Here is a 25409-nt window from a genome sequence, read left to right as displayed (position 1 = left end):
TTTCAAGTATTTGAAGGGCTGTCCTAAGAAACAGGGGATGGTGAGAACAGAACTAGGAGCTACTGGTGGGAATCAGGCCAATACATTTGGACTGGATAAAGACAAACTCCCTAAGAATGAAGAGGTGCCAAAGGCAGATGGTGCAGTGGATAAGTCAGGAGGACCTCAATTCAAATCTGGGCTTCAGACAAGTTTTTTTTTTTTTTTTTTTGCCTCAGATCTTAACACAATGCCTGGCACATAACAAGTGTTTCCTGACTCAATTTCAACCTTAAAAAATACTTCCATTCCTTTCTACAGCATTATGAAATCCTGAAGATTTAGGTCAGGTTGTTATCTTGACCTAGAGAGATTGATAGTTAAATTCCATGTGTTTTTTTCTTTCAGCCTCTTAAGATATGATCTCAAAACCCTTCATCCTGGTAGTCTCAGCCATCCCCTGAAAACTCTATCTTATTGATGTCCTTTCTAAAACATGATAACCAGAACTGCATACAATATTCCCTATAGGTTTGGCTTAGATTGAACACACACAGTGGACCCATCTCTTCTCCAGATCTGGACATTCAATTAGCACAATCCAAGATTCTGATAGTGTTCCTGGCTATCCTATCATAATGTTCATTTTGAGTTTGCATTTCACTAATTAAATTCACAGATTTTTTTTTTTCAGATGAACTGCCTAGTCCATATTTCTACTTGTGAAGTTGCTGGGAGTTTTTGTTTAACCTCAAGTGTAAGACATGATATTTATCCCTATTACATTTCACCTTAATTGATTCATCCCAATGAATTAGCCTGTCAAAATCTTTAGGCTTCTGATTCTGTCACTGGGTACATTAACTATCATTCCCCATTTTAAAACATCTTGAAAATGAATAAGCACACCATCAAAGTCTTTATCCAAGTCACTTATTAAACATCAGAAGGCCAAGCACAGCCCCTGGGGGCACACTTTGGGTCTGACCACTCAACCTATTTCAAATCCACCTAACTGCATATTATATCTCATTCACATCGCTTCATTTTACTCACAAAAATAATTAAGTTTTTTCAAATGCTTTGATAAAATCTAGCTATGCTATACCTATGGCAACACCCTGCTTACCAGTTTAGTAACCTGATCAATAAAGGAAATGAGATTGATGTATTATGGCTTGGAAAAGTCAGGCTTTATTCTCCTAGATCTCAAAACACTTTAGGGTAGAGATTACTAAGTAATCAGTTGTGATCAGCTATTTGATCCTTAGACCTTTATATAGTTAATTATATACCTGAGAGCTATCTCCCTGAAAATGCAGCAAATTAGAGCTCTGTCCCCTTTCTCATACTAGTATAGGTTGAAGAAACAAGTTATTTTGCCCAGTGAAGAAATTAGATAACCATGGAGGTTCCTTTAAACTGTGTGCTATTCTGTGGTTCTATGAGTTTTCTTCCCTTTATTACACTCTTACCTTATGTTATATAACTTCAGCTGGGCCCTAACTACAGCCTTGGCTCTTTTAGATTCCCTATCTTAATTCCCATATTCAGTATTCTAAACCTTTTCATCTCTTTCAATGCCCCCAACCACAGTGCCCCTGCCATATATAGTAGATTTTTTTTAGCCTTTTTAAGAAAGAACATTAGGCCACTCAATCATGGAGATTTCTTCTCCATGAAAACTTCAGCATAATCTATCAATCTTATATCCTTCCCTTCTATCTCAGTGGATGTGACATTCTTAGTTACTGCTAAAGCTTCTTTCTTTCCCATTATCTTGGATTTTCTTCTATGGATAGCCCTTCTATGGCTATCACTTTCATTATGCATCCTCAATCTTTCCCTTTTTACTGAAAAAAAAATTGGTTACACTTGATGCTTTTACTTATTCAACATCCATTATCTTCTCAGCCCCCATGACTCAAATGAAACAATTTTCTTCAAGGTCACTTTAATCATCAGTGAGAATGTTCCCTTGACCTCTCTGTAACACTTAATACTGTTCGCTGCTCCCACATTCTGAGTATTTTCTTTTCCTTGGTCTTCTGAGATACCACATGATTCTGGTTATCATCTTACCTGTTCAGGTCTCTTTTTCTCCTTTGTCAGCTCCTCATCCTAAAAGGTCTGTCCTTGGTCTTGTTTTCTTCTTTCTGTATTCTTCCTCCCTTAGCAATCTTATTCACTGCTATGGTTTCAACTAACACCTCTATGAGAATGAATCCCAAATCCATGACCTCTCTAAAGCTCTAAGACCTATATTTCCAACTGTCTAAGCACAGTGCCTGACATATAAGTGCTTAATAAACATTTGTTAACTATGATACATTTCTTTCTACCTGTCATTGCCAGAGGCAGCTTCAACTCAATATGTCCAAATCTGCTCTTAGTATCTCCTTTGTCCCCACTTTAGTGCAAACCCTAGTCCTCTTTCTGATTTCCTCATTTATGTCAGTGGCAATATCATTAATCAAGTCTCCCATGTTTGAAACTGTAAGATTACCCATGATTCTCTTTCCTCTGTACCCTTTGTACATCCTGCTTATTAGTTATCAGTATCTATCAGTTACCAATATTTATCTCTTTGATTGATCTCTGCTGTATCTATATCTGTCCCCTTTTCTCTGTTCTTAGTGCCAGCATCTAACACAGATTATTCTCATTACTCTCAATCTGGGCTTCATCCATAGAATTCTACCTAATAGGTCTTCTGCGTGCCTTAATTCCTTCCTCCTTGAAAAACCGTCACATCACTGCCAGACCAATTTTCTTTATGTGTAAATCCAGCAATGTCAGCCTTCTATTCAAAAGCCTTTCATGGTTCTATGTTGTCAGGTAAAGTTCAATCCTTTCTCTGTCATTCAATCTACTCTTCAATCTGGATACATCATTCTTTTCCAGTCTTTTGTGTTATTCTTTGTCTCCCTCTAAGAGATAGTGTATTTGTGTTGCCACATTCCAGGCTCCTAGGTGTGCCTTGCTATTTCTGGCCCCTGTAGCTTTGGTCCCACTGCTTCCTGTGCTTGGAGAGTCTACACTCTTGCTTCCTTCTTTGATCTTTCCTCCCTCTATCTATTAATTGCTATCATTCTTTGAAGTCCAATTTAGATACTACCTCCTACAAAAGGCCTTCTTTGGTCAGAATTGACTTTGCATTGTATCTTGTTTTGAACTTTAATGTTGATTCGTGGATAAAGTTCCAGACAAAATTAGGAAAACATGAGTTTGTATCCTACCTCAAATTTTTATTATTGGTAATTACAATAACAACAGTAATAATTAGAATTTATGTAGTGCTTTAAGGTTTGTCTTACATTATCAATATGATCTAATGACCTCATAACAACCATGAGAAGTAGGTGTTATTTATTACATTTTACAGATGAGGAAACTAAATGACTTGCCCAGCATCACATAGCTAGTGTCTAAGGCAGGTCTTCTTGAAGCCAGGTCCAGGGCTCTATCTACCATCCAAATCCAATCTGTAAATTGAGTATATTACAAGCTCTGGTCACGAAGAGTGCTCTACAAACTTTAAAGCACTATGTAAATATAAACTGCTATTATTATTCATAAAGTTATTTAGTTTATGTAATAGCTCCTATAGAATGTAAGGTTCATAAAGGCAAGGACTCATTTTCTCTACACTTGCTAAACTGTACAGTATTATCTAGGCAGTCTGGGATAGGAAATAGATCTCTAAGGCGCTTGTTTTCTGGAAGAAAGCTAGCTATGAAACTAGAGTCACCAATTATTTATCATTCTGTAGTTAAACATATTTTAGAAATAGATATATTTCTAGAGCTTTTACTGTCTCCAGCTACAGATGATAAGTTACTGAGGGAGAGAAGTACATACATTAAGCCATATGCTTGTAATATGTGAATTGGTCACTCAAATGGCAGTATAAAGCATTAATTTTTGGCAGCACCCTTTACCAAGTGCCATGGGGGAATCATGAAAGAAATATAAGGCATTATGTCTCTGTTCTGTTATGAAATAACCATCACATCATACCCACAGAAATCTTTTCAGTGATACACAGATATAAATATTATCTTTCCCATTTCTCAGATAAGAAAATAAGTCACAAAGAAATTGATTGCTTGGTTACCAAGCCATAATCATTGAGAAAGAGTTTATTGTAGTCATCTAGGCACATAATTAAGGGCACCTAGATTATGATGATGGCTATGGAAAGAGAAAGAATGTGCTAGATTTGAGCACTCATACAGAGTATCACTAAGACTTTGATGATGAATGAGAAGTAGGATAATAAAGAAAAGGGGAAGCAAAAGATAATAAATAATTGGAGCCACACAAAAATAGAATAGGTTGCCCTGCAATGATGTGCACTCACTTTCATTGGAGGTCTTCAAACACAAATTGGAGAATCTTCTATCCAATATATTGTAAGAGATTCTTATTCAGGTACATGCTAGACTAGGTGACCTCTGAGGTTCCTTCTGAGATTTTAAGGCTGAACACAATTAGGAAACCTAGAATGAAGAGTGGTGGTGTTGGCAGCAAGAAGGCAACTAGAAGATGGGCTTATTAGGGGAAGAAAATGGCAAATTCATTTAAAATTCAGGTGTGGGCACGATAAATTTCCTAGTAGAGTTATCCTAGAAGCAGATTAAGAGTTTTGGGATTGTAGGCAGGGAAGAGATCAAGGAGAGTGATGTGGATTTGAAAACCATCTGCATACGGGTGGTAGTTAGCTAAAACCATGGAAGAAGTTAAGGTTACAGGGAGAAAAGGAGAGAACCTAGAAGTGCATTTTCTGGAAGACTCACAGAAAAGAGGAGGAGGAGAGAAAAGGAGGAACAAGTTAAGGAAAAAGCATGACCACAGTGCTAAGGAAATCAAGAGAAGAATGAATTTCCAAAGGAAACTGGGTGATCACCAATGGCAAGTGAAAGGTGCATGCACTTCTATGTGGGGGTGCATGTGTACTTTGTGGCAGAGAGGATGTTAAACAATAAACCTGCCCCTCTTTTAGCAATGCTGCTCCATCTTTGAAGGTTTTTGTTAAAGGAAAAGATCCTTAGATATCTAAGTGTGATTTTGTGTATGTGTATGTATGTGGGGGAGTGGGGTACATAGAGGAAGTGACCTCTATAATCACTTTTAAGCAAAACTATTCAGTAATTCCATCCATACAAAGATATGGGAGTGCTATATATCTATGGACACACAACAATAATGAGAGGACTATATTCAATTATAAGAGGTAACAGGCCAAAGAGCCTGATCCTCTCACACAATCAAACAGGTCCATTCCTATTTTCTTTTTCTACCCGGGCTTTTCTAGAGGCAATGGTATCCACTTCTCTATTCAATTTCACGTAATGGCATTTAATCAATCAATCAGCCAATCAATAATGCTGTTTGTAGAAAACAATGTGGTGCCTTCTAATCCCAAACTGTTCAGCTAATCCCACTGATGTACAACTACCTCTGAGGTAGAACAAAGCAACTATATAGTAATTGTTATTAACGGATAGTGCCTTCTGCCCTGCTGAGGATAGAGTAGACAAGAAGAGCAGAAGCAAAGGGGGGATGGGGAGGAGGGGAGGAGTGGTGGCAGAAGGCAGAACAAAGAGTTGACGAGGGATCTTGGGAAACAGGGGGTGAAAACAGCCTTTGATTCTCAATGACCCTCCAGGGCTGATAGCACCAACCCCCTCCCTCTCCTATCACTGCCTTTCCAGCCTTTGCCCCTAGTTGGAGAGGATTTGGCAGCAGAATAGAAGCTACCCTTAAGGCATCACTACACCTGAGGTTCCTGTCTGTCCTAGTTCAGAACCTTGTCCTCTGGGGCTCAGTACCAGGTGTCAAGCTTGGCTTAGCTTTCTGGGAGGCCAAGGCCAGGAGTATCCTGCAGGGCTCATAGATTTAAGCCCGGCAAAGCCAGCTCTCCCCTCCTTCTCTCCCACCCTTACTCCCTCCCTAAAGCCAAGCCCCAGGCTCTGCTCCCTCCTCAAAGCTTTTCAAGGCAGAGGGGGCCTTTTCTGTTTGTAAGGCCTAAAGAAGCCTGGTTACCAAGGTGACAGGATGAGAGCAGCAGGGAACTTGCCATGGGGGAGGGGCTTTGCCCCCAAACAGCTGTCAGTGGGAACAGCCCCAGCTGGGACTAGAAGCCTGCTCTAGGAGGAAATAGCCCCTAGGAAACTGCATTCCTCTTTGCTACCCCATAGCCCCCCACTGACCATCTTCCTTAAGGCAGCAGCCAGCTCAAGGGCAACTCTGACTGGCCAAGCCACCCCCACCTCTAATTCATCTCCCCCTTTCAGTTTCCTAATCCCTCAATTCTGTCCCAGTGGGTATGCTGGATGGGATGGTAAGGGGCTGTGGAACTGAGGACCAGCATGACCCCAGGCTGCCTCAGGGGGTTATAAGACCCATCTTTCCTCCCTGATTCAACCCACTCTTTGTTCCAAAAGCCTGAGCCCTTGTGACCATCCAAACCTTCCCCCAGCTATCTTTTAATATGGAAAGGTCTATAGATACAGAGAGGTGGGAGTGGGGGCCCAGGCCAAAGAGCTCTGAGGGAGGAAGGAGAGAAAAGGAGGAGGAGTTTGGGAAGGGATTCTGATTGTTAGAACAATGTGAAACCCACTGATCTGAATCCATGAGGAAAGGGGCTTTGTGCCTCTGTAGCTCACAGATGCTGACAGAAAGCCCTGTGGGGGCCAATGTGCTCTTGATAAGTGAGGGCATTTGCAACAGCATTCCCCACCCAACCTTCTGACCCTCGACCCTACAGACTTTTTAGTCTTTATGTCCACATAGATCTTTTCTGCTTAAATTAGGCCTATGGAAACAGGACTCCCTTCCCTGTCTATAAAATCGAACAATTCTGAAGGTTCTGGGGCTTCTGGACCTATGGATCAGCATCAAAAAGAGCTTGAGAAGCCCATAGTCTGGCTTAGGGTGCCTAGGCTAGGGTGGGGTATTTATAGGATGATGGCTGGCTAGTCTGTAACCAATCTAAACCAATGTGAAGGAATCCCAAGGAGAAGGTGGGCTGTTCTGTGGGTCTCTCTAGGTTCCTTAATGCCCAATCGGCTCAGCAACCTCAGGATAGAACACGTTCTTTGGAATGTGGAATTCTCCTAGTACAGTGCCTGGTACATTTTCTCTCTTCCTCTTTTTTCCCCTCCTCTTTCTTCTGTCTCTTCCTCCCCCTCCTCCAGCCCCTGATCTAGATTTGGAGGGAAGTATTCAGATCTAGAGAGAACTCACAGATCAATCATGGGGATGAATGGATGAATCCAAAAGACCTTTTGGATTGTAGATCGGATTTCCTCCCAGTAGCTGCTACTCTAACTCTGCCCAAAGCATCTGCTTGACCTCCTCTGGCACAGATGTTCCCATTCTTTCCCTTTTTGGACAGTTCTCTTCTCCCTCCCTCTCTTTCTCTCTCCCTCCCCCCCCCCCCATTTCAGGTACACAGTGAACTTGGAATACTCCTTTCACAAGACAACCCTTCAAAATTTTGAACATGGCTACCATGTCATTGCCCTGCTCTAAAATACATGAAACAATGTTGAATCCCTTTACTATCCAGCACTTAGCAGAGTGTCTGGCATGAAGTAGGAGTTTAATAAATGTTAGACTGATTCTCCAAACAAGCTCTGCTGGTGTCACTGCCCCTCTTACAAGATGAAGCCTGGGACTGAAGATAGTGTCCCAAAAGTGTCTGAAAAGTACAAGTTACTGGGATTAACGTCCTTTGTTTTGTTCACTTTCTGCTAATGCACTCTAAGATCATATTGGCTTTTTGGGCTGCCAAGTCATTTTGATGATCCTTAGAGTTCCTGTGACTGAGGTTTTTTTTTTTTTTTTTTTGTTTTGTTTTGTTTTGTTTTTTGCTGAGGCAATTGGGGTTAAGTGACTTGCCCGGGGTCACACAGCCAGGAAGCTTTAAATGTCTAAGATCAAATTTGAATTCAGATGCCTTTGAGATCTTTTTCATGTTCTCTAGCCACCCTTCCTCACCCAAACTCTATGGATACAGCAGGTTTCTGCACCTAAATACTACACTTTTCATTAAGTTGTTTCTTATTTCCTTCAACTCATTATTTTCTCCTGATGAGAGCTGGGGTCTCAATTCTGACATATTAGCCTTGCGTCACCTACATGACATTTGTACCTTTGTCCAGGTCACTGATAACATGTGTTTTGAATGAAGCCATATTTTTTAATGCCTGCATTTAGTTAGCCTGGCACCCTGCCACAGGTGGCCAGACACCATTCCTTCTCAAAGGCCGGCGGGACCTCCCCTTCATACACAAGCCCTTCCTGAGTCTACAATTGTTAGCAATCCTTATCCCCTCGCTAAAATTACTTTATATTTTGTATTTACTTATCTATGGACATGTTGCTCTTGTCCATTAAGTGTAAGGTCTATGAGAACAGAGACTATGCCCAGCACCTCGCACATGGAGTCTATAAGCTACAAACAGAGTACTCCGCTCTCCATGCCAGAGGAACACTCTCCCTCCAGGTTCCCTAAGTCTCCTTTTGAAATCAGGGATCTGCACTTCCCAGCCCGAGGGGCAGTCAGGGGGCTGTGCTTAGACACCGCACTGTGTGGGAGGAAGAGCTGACCTTGCTCCCTCCAGCTTCTCATAGCTTCTCTACCAAGCTAGAAGCAATGAATAAAACCACAGGCCAATGGACCTGGGGCAGGGAAATGAGGGAAACCTCAATGAGGCTGGCTGCCTCTTCTTCTAGAGGGCTAGACCCCTTCTTCTTGGAAAAAGGAAGAATGGAAATGTCCTGCCAGCCTTGCAGTGCTTTGGGATCTTATGGAACAAGAGAACGTCATAGGCCTTACCTGGTGTGATGAGGGGGTGTGTGGCCACAGAGGACACCATGCGGCTCAGTGCCCCCCGGCCCTCCGCGCTCCCTGGCACATTGCCGCTGTCCCCCTTCTTGAGTTGCTCTGCCCCCCCGTCACTTATGCCAGGCTTGGCTCCTGTTGGGGGCTGAGCGGTGCTTCTGCCCTGGGAGGGGGCGGACAGAGGCTGGCTGCCGCCCAGGGTGGGCTTCAGGGCCAGGCTGGGCAGTGCAGGCTGGGTGGGGGGAGGGCCCGAGGCGGTGGTGGCGGCTGGCTGCTGCGTTCGGAGGGTCAGGTTCTGTACCTGGAAAAGAGGGGCCTGTGGGAGTGGGGGGAAGCACCAAGTGTGGACGAGGATGTGGACGAGGATGGGGACGAGGGGCGGAGGCAATGCCGACACACTTCTGACAGTGCCAGGGAGCTCGGGAAACAACGGGCCAGGAATCGGTCCGGGGCGGCAGCACAGGGTTAGGAGACCTCGCTGTGTCTGGGGTTCAGACAGCGGGGGCACAGAAGGATGAAAGCAGAACCTGGGTCCTACGCAAGGACTACAAGCCAGGCCAGGGAGGGGAAGCCAGACCCCGGGCCCCTGCAGCACCGGGCCTCTGAAGGCCAATCCCCGCGACGCCCGATCACTGGGCAGGCTGTCCCTGGAGAGCCTCCCTCTGCCCCGTGAGGCACCAAACACCCAGGCCCAGCTCTTCTGCCCCCAGAATCATTCACAGCTTATGTCCTTAGATTTTCTCAGCTGAGGCATCCTCCCACAGCCTGGCTCTTGGCGCCCTCTGCTGGACACCAGTCGTTGGCCAGGCTCAGCAGAGAGCCTGCCATCCCCTTCCCCAGGCTGGCCCCCACTTGGCTGTTTCCTTGCTGCTCAGGAAGGCAAGGCCAGGACCCAAAGGTTCATGCTCACGCCCTGCTATCTTTCCTGCTAGGATGGGCTTAATGTCCTCAAGAGCAGACTTACCCACTGAGTAAGCCTCACTTCAGGGATGGTGGGAGAGATGGGGGGGGTGGGCTCTAGGCCCTGACGGGAATGTCAGAGAGGGTTTGGGGCCCCCCAGACCCCAGTAGCAGTTACTTACTCTCTGGCCTCAGCTTGCTATTCCCAAGCTCCTCACCCATACAGGTGTCTTGGGAAGTGAAGAATAGCAGTGAAGGGGCCTTGAGCTGGAGACTTCTGGCTGTTCTGCCTCCTGCTTCCCTAGGGAGCCCTGTCCTACCAGAAATTCTGGAGATCCACTAGGTCTGCCCAAGTACCCTTCTGGGGGGGAGGGAAAGGGGACCCGCCTCCCTAGGAACCATTTACCCCACCCTTTCCCTCCCCCAGGCCCATTCCATGGAGTCCTCACCTGATTGGGGGTGGGGGGCTGGGCAGGGGAGCCGGTGCTGAGCTCAGGCTGCACGGTAGTGACGGTGGCCGTGGGCGTGAAGATGAGCTGAGGGGACAAAGGAACAGTGCCGCCTAGGCTCCTAGTTACCTGCACCAGGTTACCTGGCTGGGTCTGGAATCACAGGAAAGGAGGTGCCGTTTACCTGCCCAGTGTGGGCTCAGCCACAAGGCAGGAGGGGAGTCTGGTCCAGGAGGCAGATATGGGGAAGGCCAAGAAAGAAGTAGAAGGCTTCCAACAAATCAGGGGCTCTAGGGTAAAGGTCCAGGGAGAACTCTAGGGGCAATTTAAGGAGCTACTGGTTAGATTTGGCACAATTCTCCCCAGGGAAGCCTCGGCCTCCATCAGTTTCCTCAGGTACTAGGAACCAAGGATAATCCTAGGCAAGGTCAGAGCCTCCCACCCTACCCCACGCCCAGGCACATGCCCAGAAAACTGGCCTACAGCTGTCCTGGGCCACAGAACAGATCAAATCGACTACACACACTTGGCCAGATTAGGCCACATTTACTTTGCTGTCAAACACTTTCAAAGGACCTGAAAATACTAACTGTACACTAGAGATCGAGACTAGGAGTGTGGGTGTGTGTGTTCCTCTCTCTGAGTGTTCTATGTAGTTCTCTACACAGATAACAGAGAACATCCCTTTCTCTTCCTGTTTTCTCCCTGAAGATGTTCATTATTTTGCTGCTCTCTGTGATTCCTTTACCTGTGTATGACTGGCTTTGCTTTCCTGGGTGGGGCATCCCTATGTATCTATGTCTGTCCTTAGAGAAGGCCCAGGGAAAACATGACAACATCTCTCTTTCTAGGTGTATGATGAGTTGTCACATGGAAGAGGAAATTTCCCTTAGTTCCAGAATGAAGAACTGGGAACAATACATAGAAGTTTCAAAAAGGAAATTTTAGACTGATACATTAGGGAACGCTTCCCCAGAAATAATGCCAACAAAAAGTGGAATGAGCCTTTTGTTATAACGAGCTTCCACAAACTGGAGGTATTCTGGCAGAGGCAGGATATGGTCAAGGATGCCATATAGTAAGGGACTCCTGATCCGATCTAGATGAGTGAGGTTAGATGCTCATTAAGGATTTTTTCCAGCTCTCAAATTCTATACAATTATGTGCATGAGTTCCTTGAGTGTGTCCACACGTGTGTATATGTCCCTTTGACAACACACTTATAAAGCTGTAAACAGTAAAAATTAAGTCAACCCCCAGAAGCCCTGGGGCCTGCCCTAGGAGTTGGCTAAGGACGAGTTCAGTGAAGGAAGATCCAGCCATGCTCTCTAATGGAGTTATCAATTAAGAGGATGCAGGGAGAAAAAGAGTTTGTAAACTCTACTCTTGTCCTCTGGGTACAGGAAAATGGTGCAAGCGATTTGTTCACAATCATTGTGGCAAACATGAGAAAGGAATGGTAAAGAGTAAAGTAATGAGGTTCCAGCAGGCTCCAAGGACTGATAAGAGAGAAAAAAGGAGATGCTCCTCTCTCAATGTGGAAGATTTGAGGCAGGGTTCTGAGACACAGTCTAATTCGGTGACTTCAGCTTTTCCATTGAGAAGACTTCCCATGAAGTCTCACCACCAGGAGCATGAAGACGAGTTAAGGGGCCCCATCAAGGCTTCAAGTGTTATATACCAGCAACTTCATAGGAAGAGATGTTTGCTTTCACGCTCAGCCATAGGCCCAGAGGGTCTGATCCATGTAACAGTTCTAGCCCTCTCCGGGGGATTCCCTTACACACTGGCAAGCCCAGGATTTGGGCCTCAGCCCAGTGGTTTGGGGAAGTTTGCTCAGGGCTAGTGTCATGATTTGGAAGGGAATCTCCTCCCCTTCAAGTAGCTGAGGCTGCAGTACTGGAGGAGTTCAGGTAAGGCCCACACAGTAACTAGGAGGGCTTTGACTACCATGGCCTGACCAAAAGAGATAATGTATATAAAGCATTTTGAAAATCTTGATGTACTATTATCATGTTTTTTACCTCTTTTTTGGGGGGGATAGGGTTCAGATAGAAATAGTCTGAGGACAAGCAGTTATTCCTTGTTATTCAGTGACCTCTGGGTTACTGTACAGGTGAATTACATGACTTTTTTGGTACTTTTTTTTTTTTGGTTTTTTGCTATGAAAGCATCGTAGGAGAACTCAAATAGCATACAAGGAGAGATCAAGGATTAGAAAAGCATCAAATTAGAGCTGGAAGAATCCTTAAAGAGAGAAGTTGACATAACATCTCATCTCATCTCATTTCCACTTTTCTTTCTCTAGGTCTTTATATTTTGAAAGCTATTAATTGCATACTTGCTAGATTACGATTATTCCACATAGTAATGTCTATAACTGCATGTTATGTCTAGTGGAATTAATACTTTGCCTCTACTTTGGTGGTGGGTTCTATATACATATTTCCAAAAGGGACAATTAAAATTGTGTGAACAACTCTTTCCCCCTTTCTTATTCTGGTGGTATGTGTCTGTCAAATAGGATCAAAGAATAGAGAGCTGGAAGGGCTTTGGAGATCATATAGTACAATTCCTTCAAGTTATAGAGGAGAAAACTAAGGCTCCAAGAGCTGAAGAGACTTGCCCAAGATATCTCAGGTAGTGAGGGATGCAGATCTGAAGTCAGGTTCATCCAAGTGCAGCCTGCTATGTCCTGTGCATGTCCCCTTTCCTGTCCAAGTGCTGCAAGGTGTAGAACTGTAGGGGAGGCCTGAACTGAGTGGCCTTGTTTTCTTCTCAGAAGGCAAGGAAAGGGACAGAAACAATATTTATCCCTCTTTGCTCAGGTCCTGAGATAATCCATAGCTCTGTCTACCTGTTTTTATCCTAATCCCTAAACTATCTGTTCCTTTTTCCCTCTGTTTTCAGATCTGTCACTTTCTTTCTTTCTTTCCTTTTTTTTTTAAACCATTTACTCCTGACCTGCCTTCTTCCTATTTCTGTGCCTCAATTTCCCTTTGGACCTCTCTCAGTTCTCCTGGGTTCCCTACTCTAAAACCACAGGAAGAGTCCAGCCATGTCCAAGCCACGAGTGCTCACCATCTGTGCCCTCAGATACATCTGTGCCTGGCTGGCTGTCAGTGCCGGAGACGAGGTGTTGCCCAACAGCACAGCCTGCTGGGCAATGCCTGAGGCTGCAGCTGTGTTGACACTCTGGGCACGGTTGATGAGCTGAGCTGTTGCTGGGGAGGCTGCCAGGTTTATCTGGAGAGACATTAACAGTAGAAAATGACAAGTTCAGCGGCTAGCCTACTTATGATTGCATCCATTTATAAAGCACTTCTATCTACCTTTGGCTTCCTTAGTGGGCCCAGACTCTTTTGGGTCCAACTCTGTGAGAATAAGGATTGAATGTGACCCTCTCTGGTCTTGGGTGCCCATGTCATGTGTGAATGAACACAAGCCCTTGGAGGGAGGGGGAAGAAAATAGGGAGAACAGAGAGAAGCATGCAAACTTTCTTGACTAATCAGGGTAGCAAAGGCCCTTAGAGAAAGCCAGAGAGACCTTGCCACAAGGAGGGGCAGGTGACTGAGTTCCTCTGAAATCTAGCCAGTTATGGGAAGTGCATGAGAGAGGGACAGAGATGTCCCTTCACCTGACCTAGGCAAAGATTCCTCACAGTATGGAACCTGGGAACACATGGGTGTTCAAAGCAGGATTAGAAGAAATCAGCCCCAGAATTGTGGACTTTCATCTTCACTTATTCATCATACTACTTACCGAAGGTGATTGGGCTGGGGACTGTGCAGAGCCATTGTTGCCTGAAGAGGCCCCTTGTCTGTTGGCCACCAGACTTGCCTATAAAACAACAACACTGTCACGGGGGTTCCAGACTTCCCCACAATTCTTTTAGGCTCAAAAAACTTTCTATCTCCTCTACCTTCCTTTCTGTAGCCCTTTCCTTCTACCACAACACCAACATTCTCCATCCTCTGCATAGTGAGTTCCTGCTTAATTACTCTAGCTACGAGAGGCCCCAAGCTGAGAGGCTATTCTGGGTCACCAGAGATGGCCAGAAATGAGACAAACATGCAGGTGGCCAGGAACCCTCATAGAGACTTTCATGGAGAGGGGTGGGGATCTCCCAACTTTGTTTGTCTTCATCTCTCTCTTCTCTCACACACACATCCACACACGTGCAGGTTTAGCCCTCCCGATGCACCTGCTGCACGGCTGCCAGACTCTGGAGCTGGGCGCTGCTGAGGTGCTGTTGCTGGAGTGCTGCTGTCTGCAGCATGAGGTGCTGCTGTTGGGCTGCATACATCTGCTGGAGGTACTGAGCTGCAGTGCTAGGCTGCCGGTGCAGGGCTTGCTGTATCACCTAAGAGAAAACACCAAAATGGCTAAGTTGAAGGAAACAAACCTTTTTCACTCCAATCAGCAGATTCATGGCTAGTGCCATCAGGCCAGTGAATTGGACCCAACAATAGATCCCTCTGATGGTTAGTGGGGCAGAGCACTGTGCTGTAAACTGCACAAGTTCCTCCTTTCTTCTGTCATTTCTTCTGGTCTAATATAACACAATTATAGAATTTCAGAGTTGGAAGGGTCTTCAGTTGACAATTAGTTCAACCTAAATCTCGAAAATAATTTTGTTTGCAACGTCCCTATGGTTATACCACCTTTCCTCCTTTTTTTTTTTTTTTTTTAAATATAATAGCATTTTGTTTTTTCCCCCAGATACATGACAAATTTTTTTTAGCATTCATTTTTACAAGATTTTGAGTTCCAAAATTTTCTCCTTCCCCCATTTCTGAAGAAGGTAAGACTGTGATTTAGTTTATACATGTGCTATCTCATGTGAAACATATTTGCATATTGTCACACTTGTGAAATAAGAAACAGATCAAAAGAAAAAATCCCATGAGAAAGAATAAAGTATGTGAAAAAATATGCTTCAATTTGCTTTCGCAGTTCATCAGTTCTTTTTCTGATTATGGATAGCATTTTACTTCATGAGCTCTTTATACTTGCTCATGGATCACTGTGCTGTTGAGAAGAGCTTAGTCAATCATAGTCGATCATCACAAAATGTTGCGTAGATGCTTTTACAAAGTTTTCCTGGTTCTGCTCATTTTATCCTGCATTTGCTTGTATTAGACTTTCCAGGTTTTTCTGAAATTGATGCCACCTTTTCTTGAAGGTCTCCAACGAAGAGGAACCCACACAAGACAGGCCAGGAAACTCTTAGATAATGCTAATTGTTAGGAAGTGTTCCTCTTTTCCCCCACAGCAAAAACATTTTTTTTGCCATTTTCCCCAATGTTCTTAATTCTGCTCTCTGGAAACAGAAAAAAAGGGTGACAGGCCTTTAAATGCTGTTAAGACAGCTATCAAAACCCTCCTTAATTTTCCCTTCTCCTGGGTGAGGATTCCTAAACCTTGAATTGAATCTCATAAAGTTTGAATTCAAGGTATTTCAAGAGCCTGGTTAATTATCATCAGATGCCTGCCAACATTCTTTCTAACTTGTGGTGCCCAGAATTGAACATAGAACTTTAGATGAAATTTCACTAGAGAAGAGTATACTGTCACCTCTTTATTCCTGGTTTTTCTGTATTACTTTTCTGGGCTGCAATATCACAACACGGACTAATATAGACCTAAACAACCTAACCTCTCCTGCCCAAGTTCTTTTTCAGAAAGTGCTGTCTACTAGCCATGGCTTTCACCCCGTGATGCATAAATCTGAGGTTTAAAATATAAGTATAAGACTTCAGATTTCCTCTTCTTCTGATACCAAGTCCAGGGAACTTTCTATTTCACTAAGATGCCTTTTGATTATCTTTTCATTTTTCCACCTGGCCTAACCCAAAGGCCACTACTCTAGACAGACCCAGACAGATACTTCCAGGTGACCTTTCAACATAGTACTTGGTATTCACATTGTTTAGAAATAAAACCCAACACAGAAAGACACTCAGGGGACTTGAAAATACTATTTTCTGAACATCTGAAAGGCAAGCAGAGTACTGAATTGGTTAAGGGATGTATTTGGAGTCAGGAAGATCTGGTGTTTCTACAAGAAGCCCTCTTAAAGCTAGTGTTTCCCCTCTCATTCCTATTTATGCTGAGGAAGTGGGACCATACAGGACTGTTGGCCACCTAACTAGCACTCTTCGACTCATCTCACCATTCCAGTTAGTAGAAGGTGCCTCAGAAATTGTCTAGTTCAACCTTTTTATTCTGAAGATGAGGAAAGTTAAGCAAATTGCCAGAGATTACATAGGAAGTAGCACACCTGAATGCAGATCTCCTGACTCTAACAATCAGAGCTTTTCACAAGTGGAATTGGCTGCCTCAGAAGTGGTTAGGCCCTCATTGGAGGCTTAAATTTAAGTAAAGGCTGCCACTGGCCTATATAATGTGGGAGTTCCTTTATGTCATCAACTACACAGATGACTATGAGGTCTATATATGGGGAAAAACAGAGTAAGGCTACCATTACGATGTGTAGGCACTGTATTAATAAGTTTCTTACAAACATTATCTCATATTATTTCTTACATTTAACCTTAGTTCTCTCCTAGTCTCCAGTCCCACACCACCAGTTGCCTATGGGAGATTTCCAAATGGATATCCCATAGGCCATTCAGATTCAAACTATCCAGAAAGAACTCATTACCTTCTCCCCAAAACTTATCTCCTTCTTCTGATAATCTCTGTCTCCACTGAGGGAACCATTCTTCTTCTCGTCCCTCAGGTTAGGAGGTATGGTATCATTCTCAACTCCTTCATCTCTCTTATCCCATATATGCTATTGCTTAACCCTCCACATACCTCCTGCACTACCCCTCTTCATCCCTTCCCACCTGGACTACACTATACTGGTCTCCATTCTGGACTCCCATCTCAAAGCTCTTCTTCTTTCAGCTTTCTCTACATAGTTGCCTAAGGTTTTCCTAAAGCAGAAGTCTGGCCTTCTAACACTTCTGTTCAATAAACTTCAGTGACTCTCTCTTAATCCTAGGATAGGAACTCCTCTGTTTGTTATTTAGAACCTTTTTCTTCTCTTTTGCTTCTTAAAATCTTTAATTTCCTTCAAAATCCATCTCAATCATCAACTTCACCCCTGCCCTCCAGCTGCTTAGCACTTCCTAGTACACTATTTTATATTAGTTCTGTATATACTTATATAGGATTATAATACCTCACCTGAGAAAAAGTTAAAAGCCCCTTGTATCCCCAAAGCCTAGCACAGTACCTGGTATCTAGTAGGCACTTAATAAATGCATACTAATAAATTTTTTCCTGGATGAATTAGACTGGATAGTCATTGAGATTCCTTCCAACTCTGAAACTGTGAGACTACATCCATGAGGTGGCTATCCCCTAGACATGAAGTATACAATCCATGCAAAAGCAACTCAGAGGGAACTAGACAGGAAATGGCATGTAGGCTAGTTTGACTAGAATATAGAAAGCAAAGAGAGAAAAAGATGAGGTGAAGTAAATAAACAGAAGCACAAATAGGGCAGGAACCTAGAGCAAGAATGAAGCAATGGTGGAGAGTAAAGATCAGTAGGGTACCTGTCCTATTTTTGGAAATAGGTAGCAGGCCTAAGACTCACCTGAATGCAGCTTAGGGGCCACAAACCATCCCTCTAGGCACCAATACTTTCAGAAAGCTCCCTGTTTTTGACTCTTGATGATGCTCTCCAGGGGCCTGCTGCTGTGGCTTCCCTGAAAACAAGGCCTCTTGGGCTGTATGGTAGGAATGCTGTGCCTCTCCAGACTGAGTGCAGCTCTGCTTTCTACAGCTCAGCCTCTTCCCAGCCAGAGTTTTACAGGGATGCTAGGGCTGGCCCCTTGCCTGTCTGTCTCCTTTTCTCTTTCCTTCCTTCCTTCCTTTCTCCCTTTCTCTCTTTAGCTTAAACTCTCCTCCCTATCTTCTCCCACCCCCCACAATCCCTTCCCTTTCCTCAGAATATTCCTCCCTTTCCAAGGGGATTGGCTAAGAAAAGGCCTCTGGACAGTGACAAAGAGCTGCCCTCTGACCTCACCCCACACAGCCTTTTCTCTGAGAAAAAAAGCAAAGCTCTGTGTTCTCTTTCTCCGCCCCTAAGGCCCCAGAATCCTTGCTCCTCCTCCTTGATCTTCTGTCACTCACCTGCAGCTCTTCCCTGGCAAATACTGCCCCAAGCTGGGCCTTGGTCTGAGTAGGCCTCCTGACCTCTCAGTCAAATCCCCAGGCTGAATTGCAGCTCTAGGCACTTCCTCCCCTCTTCCCCTGTGCCCCCTCCCCACCAGTAAGATCTTTTTCTAGCCTTCTAGTGTGATGTCTATGACTGAAAAAAGATTTTGCAAAAAGGTTCTAAATAACAAACAGAGGAGTTCCTATCCTAGGACCAAGAGAGAGTCACTGGAGTTTACTGAACAGAAGTGTTAGAATGCCAGACTTCTGGCTTTAGGACAAAATATTTGAAGAAATTCCAGCCTCAGAGCCTGGATTCTCATGAATCACAATTGGGCACACAAACTCAGGCTGGGCCCAGTTTCCTACTGGGCTCTGCTCTTCCATGTCTTCTCTGAAGCCTGATTCTTCTTTTGCTGCTTCCTCTCTCTCCTTTCTCCTCAGGACTCTTTTCCATTGAGGTTGCTTTCCTGAATGCTCTTTCCAGGATTCTTCTACTTATCCCCTTCTCTGCATCAGCTGCTCTTTTGTCTTTCTGGTCTTTTCTAAGCATCTAGGGGAAAGTGATAGCTAGAAAACTTTTTCTCGAGGAAATGTTTCAGAGTAGAAATACAAGGAATCAGATATGGCCTACACATGGTCACCCAATTTGGAAAGAGATGTAACCCCCAAATCAACAAACTACAATGTATGAGAATAGGGGGATATCAGGGTTTTGTAAAAACAATGTGAAGAATTCAGAGAAATGCAGGAAGACTCATATAAACTAAAGCAAAGCAAAGAAAGCAGAACCAGGAGAACAAGATGTACAATGACTACAATTATGAAAAGAAAAATAATACACTAGGGGCAACTAGGTGGCACAGTGAGTAGAGCCCCAGCCCTGAAGTCAGGAGGACCTGAGTTCAAATGTGACCTCAGACACTTAACAATTCCTAGCTGTGTGACCTTAGGCAAGTCACTCAACCCCAATTGCCTCAGCAAAAAATAAAAATAAAAAACACACTGAAATGCAATTCGATTATGATTCCATGTAAGGCTCAGCTTGGGACCACTTTCAATGGAAAGTCTTTTCCAATATCCCCTAATACAAGTGCTTTCCTTCTGATTATCTCTAATCTATACTGTCAATGTCTTATTTATAATAGCTGTTTACATATTTGCTCCTCCTCTGGATTGTGAGCTCCTTGAGAGCAAGGCCTGTTTTTTTCTTTCTAGTATACCCAGTATTCAGCATAGTGCTTGGCACAAATCATGGCTTATTTTTTCTTATTATAACTTTTTATTTACAAGATATATGCATGGGTAATTTTTCAACATTGACAGTTGCAAAAATTTTTGTTTCAATTTTTCCCTTCCTCCCCCACCTTTTCCCCCAGATGGCAGGTTGACCAATACATGTTAAATATGTTAAAATATAAGTTAAAAACAATGTATGTATACATGTCCAAACAGTTATTTTGCTGCACAAGAAGAATCGGACTTTGAAATAGTGTAAAATTAGCCCGTGAAGGAAATAAAAAATGTAGGTGGACAAAAACAGAGGGATTGGAAATGCTATGTAGTGGTTCACACTCATTTCCCAGAGTTCTTTCGCTGAGTGTAGCTGGTTCTGTTCATTATTGAACAAATGGAACTGATTTGGTTCATCTTATTGTTGAAGAGAGCCATGTCCATCAGAACTGATCATCATATAGTATTGTTGTTGAAGCATATAATGATCTCCTGGTCCTGCTCATTTCACTCAGCATCAGTTCATTTAAGTCTCTCCAGACCTTTCTGAAGTCATCCTGCTGATCGTTTCTTATAGAACAATAATATTCTATAACATTCATATACCACAATTTATTCAGCCATTCTCCAATTGATGGGCATCCACTCAGCTTCCAGTTTCTGACCACTACAAAGAGGGCTGCCACAAACATTCTTGCACATATAGGTCCTTTTCCCTTTTTTAAGATCTCTTTAGGATATAAGCCCAGTAGTAACACCGCTGGGTCAAAGGGTATGCACAGTTTGAGAACTTTTTGAACATGGCTCCAGATTGCTCTCCAGAATGTCTGGATTCTTTCACAACTCCACCAACAATGTATCAGTGTCCCAGTTATCCCATATCCCCTCCAACATTCTGCATTACCTTTCCCTGTCATTCTAGCCAATCTGACAGGTGTGTAGTGTATCTCAGAGTTGTATTAATTTGCATTTCTCTGAATAATAATGACTTGGAGCATCTTTTCATATGGCTACAAATAGTTTCAATTTTTTCATCTGAGAATTGTCTGTTCATATCCTTTGACCATTTATCAATTAGAGAATGGCTTACAAATCATGGCTTATTGACTTGAGTTGATCAATAGTTTCAAATGCTGCACAGACGTCAGAAAGTTTGAGAACTGGAAAGGAACCAGTAGATTAAGCAATAAAGAGATAAATACACACAAATGAGTATTTATTGACTTTAAAGAGATTAGTTTCAATTGAATACCAGGGATGGACATATTTTAAAGTTTTCAAAGTAAATGAGACATAAGTTGAGTCAATAAATGTAGTAGTTTTTTTTTTTCCTAGAAGTTTGGCTATCAAAGGAAGAAGACAGTCTAGAAAATGATAATTTAAAAGGGATTATAGAGTCAAGTCAAAGGTTTTTTAAGATAGACATGAGAGTGTCGATAGGCAGAAGAGACAGGACCAATCAACCAGAAGAGGCTGAAAATGAGAAATACAGGAAGGATAACTTTGGGAATAAATTTCCAGAAGAGATAAAAGAATATGGGACAAAGGTCACAAGTAGAGGTTTTGACCAATACATCCTTCAAGATGAAACAAAGGAGGATGATAAAGTGATCTGAGCTATGGAGGAGAGAGAGCTCCTAATGGTAGCCTCAATTACTTTCAATAAAAATATGAAGAGAGGTCTTTTGCTAAGAAAAATTGGGAAGGTTGTAGCATAAGTGTTTTAGGAAGAGAAGTTTTAGAACAGCTACTGTGAAGACAATGATTGTTAACCAGAGAATAGTGAAAAGTTTGGTGTGAAACAGGGAGGGCACAGTTGAGAGTGCCCTCATAATACATAAATTTCTAGTGGATTCAGCACAGTTAGGTGACTTTATTCAGTGACATTGGAGCATAGCAGATAGATGGGAGAAAATCAGGGCTAGGGTTTGAAAAGAGATGAACAAGGGGCAGCTAGGTGGTTCAGTGGATAAAGCACCAGCCTTGAATTCAGGAGGACCCAAGTTCAAATCTGGTCTCAGACACTTAAGACTTCCTAGCTGTGTGACCCTGGGCAAGTCACTTAACCCCAGCCTCAGGGGAAGAAAAAAGAGATGAACAGTGAAAGGAAAAAGGAAGAAGGGGTACATGAACAGGATGAAGTTAAACTAATTCAATAAGATTAAGACTATGAAGTCTGAGAGTCTACAATTATGGTGGCTTAATTATTACTCTTGAGCATCAAAATCCTATTGGGTAACACTGAGTTAAGGCAATATCTGGTCAGTATAAGGAGTCCCTAAGCTACAGCATCAAATTCCCTTTCTCTTAATGTTTGCATCTATTCTTCTCTTAAATGCTATCAGAGGATAGCATAACTTTTTGTATAGCTTTTAAGAAAGATTTTTTCTAAGTTTCTCAACTGGAGACCTTAAGGCTTAGCTCTGGGGTCCAAGATGTACCAAAACAATTTAAGGTTACCTGTACAGTCTGCCGGTCGGGGATACCACTATACACAGAAATCTGAGGTCCAGCTCCAGTAGAACGGTTACCACCATTGCTGCTGTTGCTGCTGCTGTTACTACTGACCCCGCTGGTACTGCTTGCAACGGTGGCATTGATAGATGTAGGGGGGGCTGGCAGCTCATTCTCCATGGCCTATAGGGTGATACAATCAGGGTGCTCAGGAGACAGATGGGCAAGTAAGAGCTGCAAAGAAAAAGAGAAGTGAAGCTAGAAACGTGAACTCAATTAATATCCATTAAAAATTATTAAGTATCTATTACATGCAGTGCATTAGAGGATGTATTAAAAATGAAACAGTCCCTATCCTCACAAGGCTTCCATTCTACTTGGGAGGCAATATGGTGAGCGGGTAAGAGAACTCCCTTGAGCACTCAGAATTGGCAGACTTGCATTGAAAAGATTTCAGAATACAGGGTCTCTAATTAAAAGTTAGTCTCTTTAAGGTTGCCATGGGCCCTATAATTGTAGGATAAGACTGCTCATGTATTTAAGATAATTTTACAATGGGAAAAGAACAAGACATGGTTTAAAAAAAGACAGTGGGTAGAGATCACAGAGTACCCTGATCAGAAATGCACTGTGGAATAACAAATAATGAGAACATAAAATGTTACTTTTAACTCACAGAACTGTTGTGAGGATTAAATGAGATAATATTTGCAAAAGTGCTTAGCATAGTGCCTGGCATATTCCCATTCTCATCTACACTGGATGGGAACGATGGGGATTGCCCAGATCTCACACAAGGATGGTTCTGAGATCTCTGTTTTTTCTCACTGCCCCCGTTTCCTTACTGTCTTTCCTCCTCCATTTCAGGCTCCCAGTATGCTCCTATAGGTACAAAATAGATTGAGAGACTGAAATGTGGGTGAACATTTAGTAGGTTAATCTAAGCACAGGCACAAAAACATGGGCATGTTGCAGTGACAATAGTAGCTATTTATGATGACATAGTACTTTGTTGTACAAGTCTGAACTGTGATCCAAACAACATCTCCATGAGGGAAATAGTTTGTATTCTTCCTACTTTACTGATGTGGAAAACTTTATCTTGTTCTGACTTTGAGTCCTATTTTTTTTTATGTCACCCTTCCCCTGGACAAAGAAGCAAGCACTGGATTTGGGCTCAGAAAACCTGAATGCTCATATGACCACTGTTGCTTCCTACTTGAGGTTCTGGATTACCATTTGACCCCACTAGGCCTCCAGTTTCCTCATTTATAACTCATTTGGACAGCTTTTTTTTTCTTTTTTCTTTTTTTTAAAGAATACTTCTCTTTCAATCTAAATTAATCTAAAAAGCATCTATTAAATCATATAGGGCAGCTAGGTGGAACAGTGAATAGAGCAACAAGCCTGGAGTCAGGAATTACTTGAGTTTAAATCCAGTCTCAGGTACTTAATAGTCATATGACCCTGAGCAAGTCAATTAACCTTGTTTGCCTCAGTTTCCTCATCTGTTAAATGATTTGGTGAAGGAAATGGCAAACCACTCTAGCACTTTTGCCAAAAACAAAAACAAAACAAAAAGACTTCAGAGTCACAAAGAATTGGAAGTGGAATATCTGTGGGTGATGACAAGAACAAAAGAGTGACTATATGTGTAATAGAGGTGGAATTAGGCTAAATTATGGGAGTTAAATAGGAACTATGAGGAAACATCCATCTATTTATCTACGTTTTGAGGTTCTTTCATATCAGGGTAGAAATTTAGAGAGAAAAATTATGAGCCAGGTACTTTATAAACTCTGATAAAGGAGAAAGGTAATGGTCACTAAGCTCTGGATTAGGTGATCTGATTTGGACAGAGTAAATCTCAAAGGAAAATCTGCTGAGTGAAGGCAGGAAAGGGCAAATCCGACAGTACTGATATAAAGAAAGGAAAATTAACTCCACTCCTAGGACTAGTGAATTGAGGGGGAGTCTAAGAGAGGGTAGCATGAAAGAAGTTACAATCAAGACTGCAAAGAAATGCCAAGGATGCAGTGTCATTCTAGGGTAGCTGGGTCTATGAGCCAGAAGATGGAAGCATGAGAGGAATGGGTCTAAATTGAGAATGTTTACTATAAAGCAGGAATTCCAGAGGACCCAGTGGACTATAAGATGCAAAGAAAAGTGATGAGAGGATTGAAGTGGAGAATAAAGAAGGTAGGTTTACAGAAAAGAATCTGTTCTTCAGGAATAAGTTAGCAGCTATGGACCACTAAAGTTGGCAAAATGCTTTACAGTAATTATCTCATTTGAACCTCACAAAATGTCCTGTAAGGCATGTGTTATTATTATTCCCTTTTATAGATAAATAAACTGAGATTTAGAAAGGTTATGTGGGTCACAAAGCTGGAAAGTATCTGGGGCAGGACTGAACCCAGGTTTTCCCATTTTCTAGTATCACAAAACAGTACCTCTTCACTTTTTGAACCCCAAAGTATGGCTAACATTGATTCCTATTCAAAGTCACCATTGAGATTTAGCTCAGTGTTCCAGACACCAAAGCACCTTTTGGTGCAGCCAGTGTGTAATCCTCCTTCCTCTCCCTGTGTCATCTACACTTCTCACAAGAATTCCATTTATGTCTGTAAGAGTTATTAATTAAAATGTTCAATAGCCTCAGGCTGAACACATACCTGATATTCCTAGTTCTTCCTTCAAGACTGCATCACCTTCTTTGTTGTCTCTATATTTCCTAGGTAACAAGAATCACAGAATCCTAGGATTTGACAGTTGGAACAAAATTCAGCAACCATCTAGCCTGACTCACTTACAAAGGAATGCCTGCTATAACACACCCAACAAGCCATCTAGTCTCTAACTGAAGATCTCCATGGAAAGGAAACTCACTACCTGTCAAGGAAGGCTACTCTGCATTTGGACAGCTCTCACTGTTAGAAGGTTTTCCCTACATCAAGCCAACACTGGCTTCTTTGAAACTAATACTCACTGCTCCTGGTTCTGACCTCTGGGCCAAAGAGAGTAAATGTAACTCCTCCATGAGACAATCCCTTCAAAAATAAAAATACAGCTATCATTCATGTCCTCCCTGAGATTTGTTTTCCTTAAACTGATCCTCATGTCATAAATTCAAATCCCTTCCCCATCCTATCTCTCTTTCCTTGGACACTCTCCAGCTTATCAACTTAACTGTAGCGGTCAGTTCTGAACACAATCTTATTGATAAGGGTCCAAGTACAGTGGGATTATCACTTCCCTGCTCTTGGAATGTAAGCTAAGCCCTGACTAATGTGGCCTAGGACAACATTAACATTTTTGTCTTTCCTATCCCACTGCTGATTCCTACTGAGATGGTGAGCCACT

The 25409-nt window shown here is 42.8% G+C and overlaps 1 protein-coding gene across 6 annotated transcripts in view; it reads right to left on the bottom strand.

Annotated features, from left to right (window-relative positions):
* The window catches only part of PHC2 (polyhomeotic homolog 2), a 139572-nt gene that overhangs the window by 50099 nt on the left and 64064 nt on the right, over window positions 1-25409 (bottom strand). For 3 of the 6 annotated variants that reach the window (XM_074305510.1, XM_074305513.1, XM_074305512.1), the window contains 6 exons: window positions 22053-22280; window positions 14388-14546; window positions 13946-14023; window positions 13264-13428; window positions 10183-10335; window positions 8828-9134 (listed from right to left, as the gene is read on the bottom strand). In XM_074305510.1, coding sequence (XP_074161611.1) covers window positions 8828-9134; window positions 10183-10335; window positions 13264-13428; window positions 13946-14023; window positions 14388-14546; window positions 22053-22226 — 1036 coding nt within the window. In that variant the 5' untranslated portion in view covers window positions 22227-22280. Of the gene's footprint in view, window positions 1-8827; window positions 9135-10182; window positions 10336-13263; window positions 13429-13945; window positions 14024-14387; window positions 14547-22052; window positions 22281-24721; window positions 24781-25409 lie in introns of those variants that run through there. The other 3 variants (XM_074305511.1, XM_074305515.1, XM_074305514.1) reach the window with 3 other exon arrangements.

Source organism: Sminthopsis crassicaudata, chromosome 3, assembly GCF_048593235.1.
Source record: "Sminthopsis crassicaudata isolate SCR6 chromosome 3, ASM4859323v1, whole genome shotgun sequence".
NCBI classification, from domain to species: Eukaryota; Metazoa; Chordata; class Mammalia; order Dasyuromorphia; family Dasyuridae; genus Sminthopsis; species Sminthopsis crassicaudata.
This window is presented reverse-complemented; position numbering and strand designations above follow the sequence as displayed.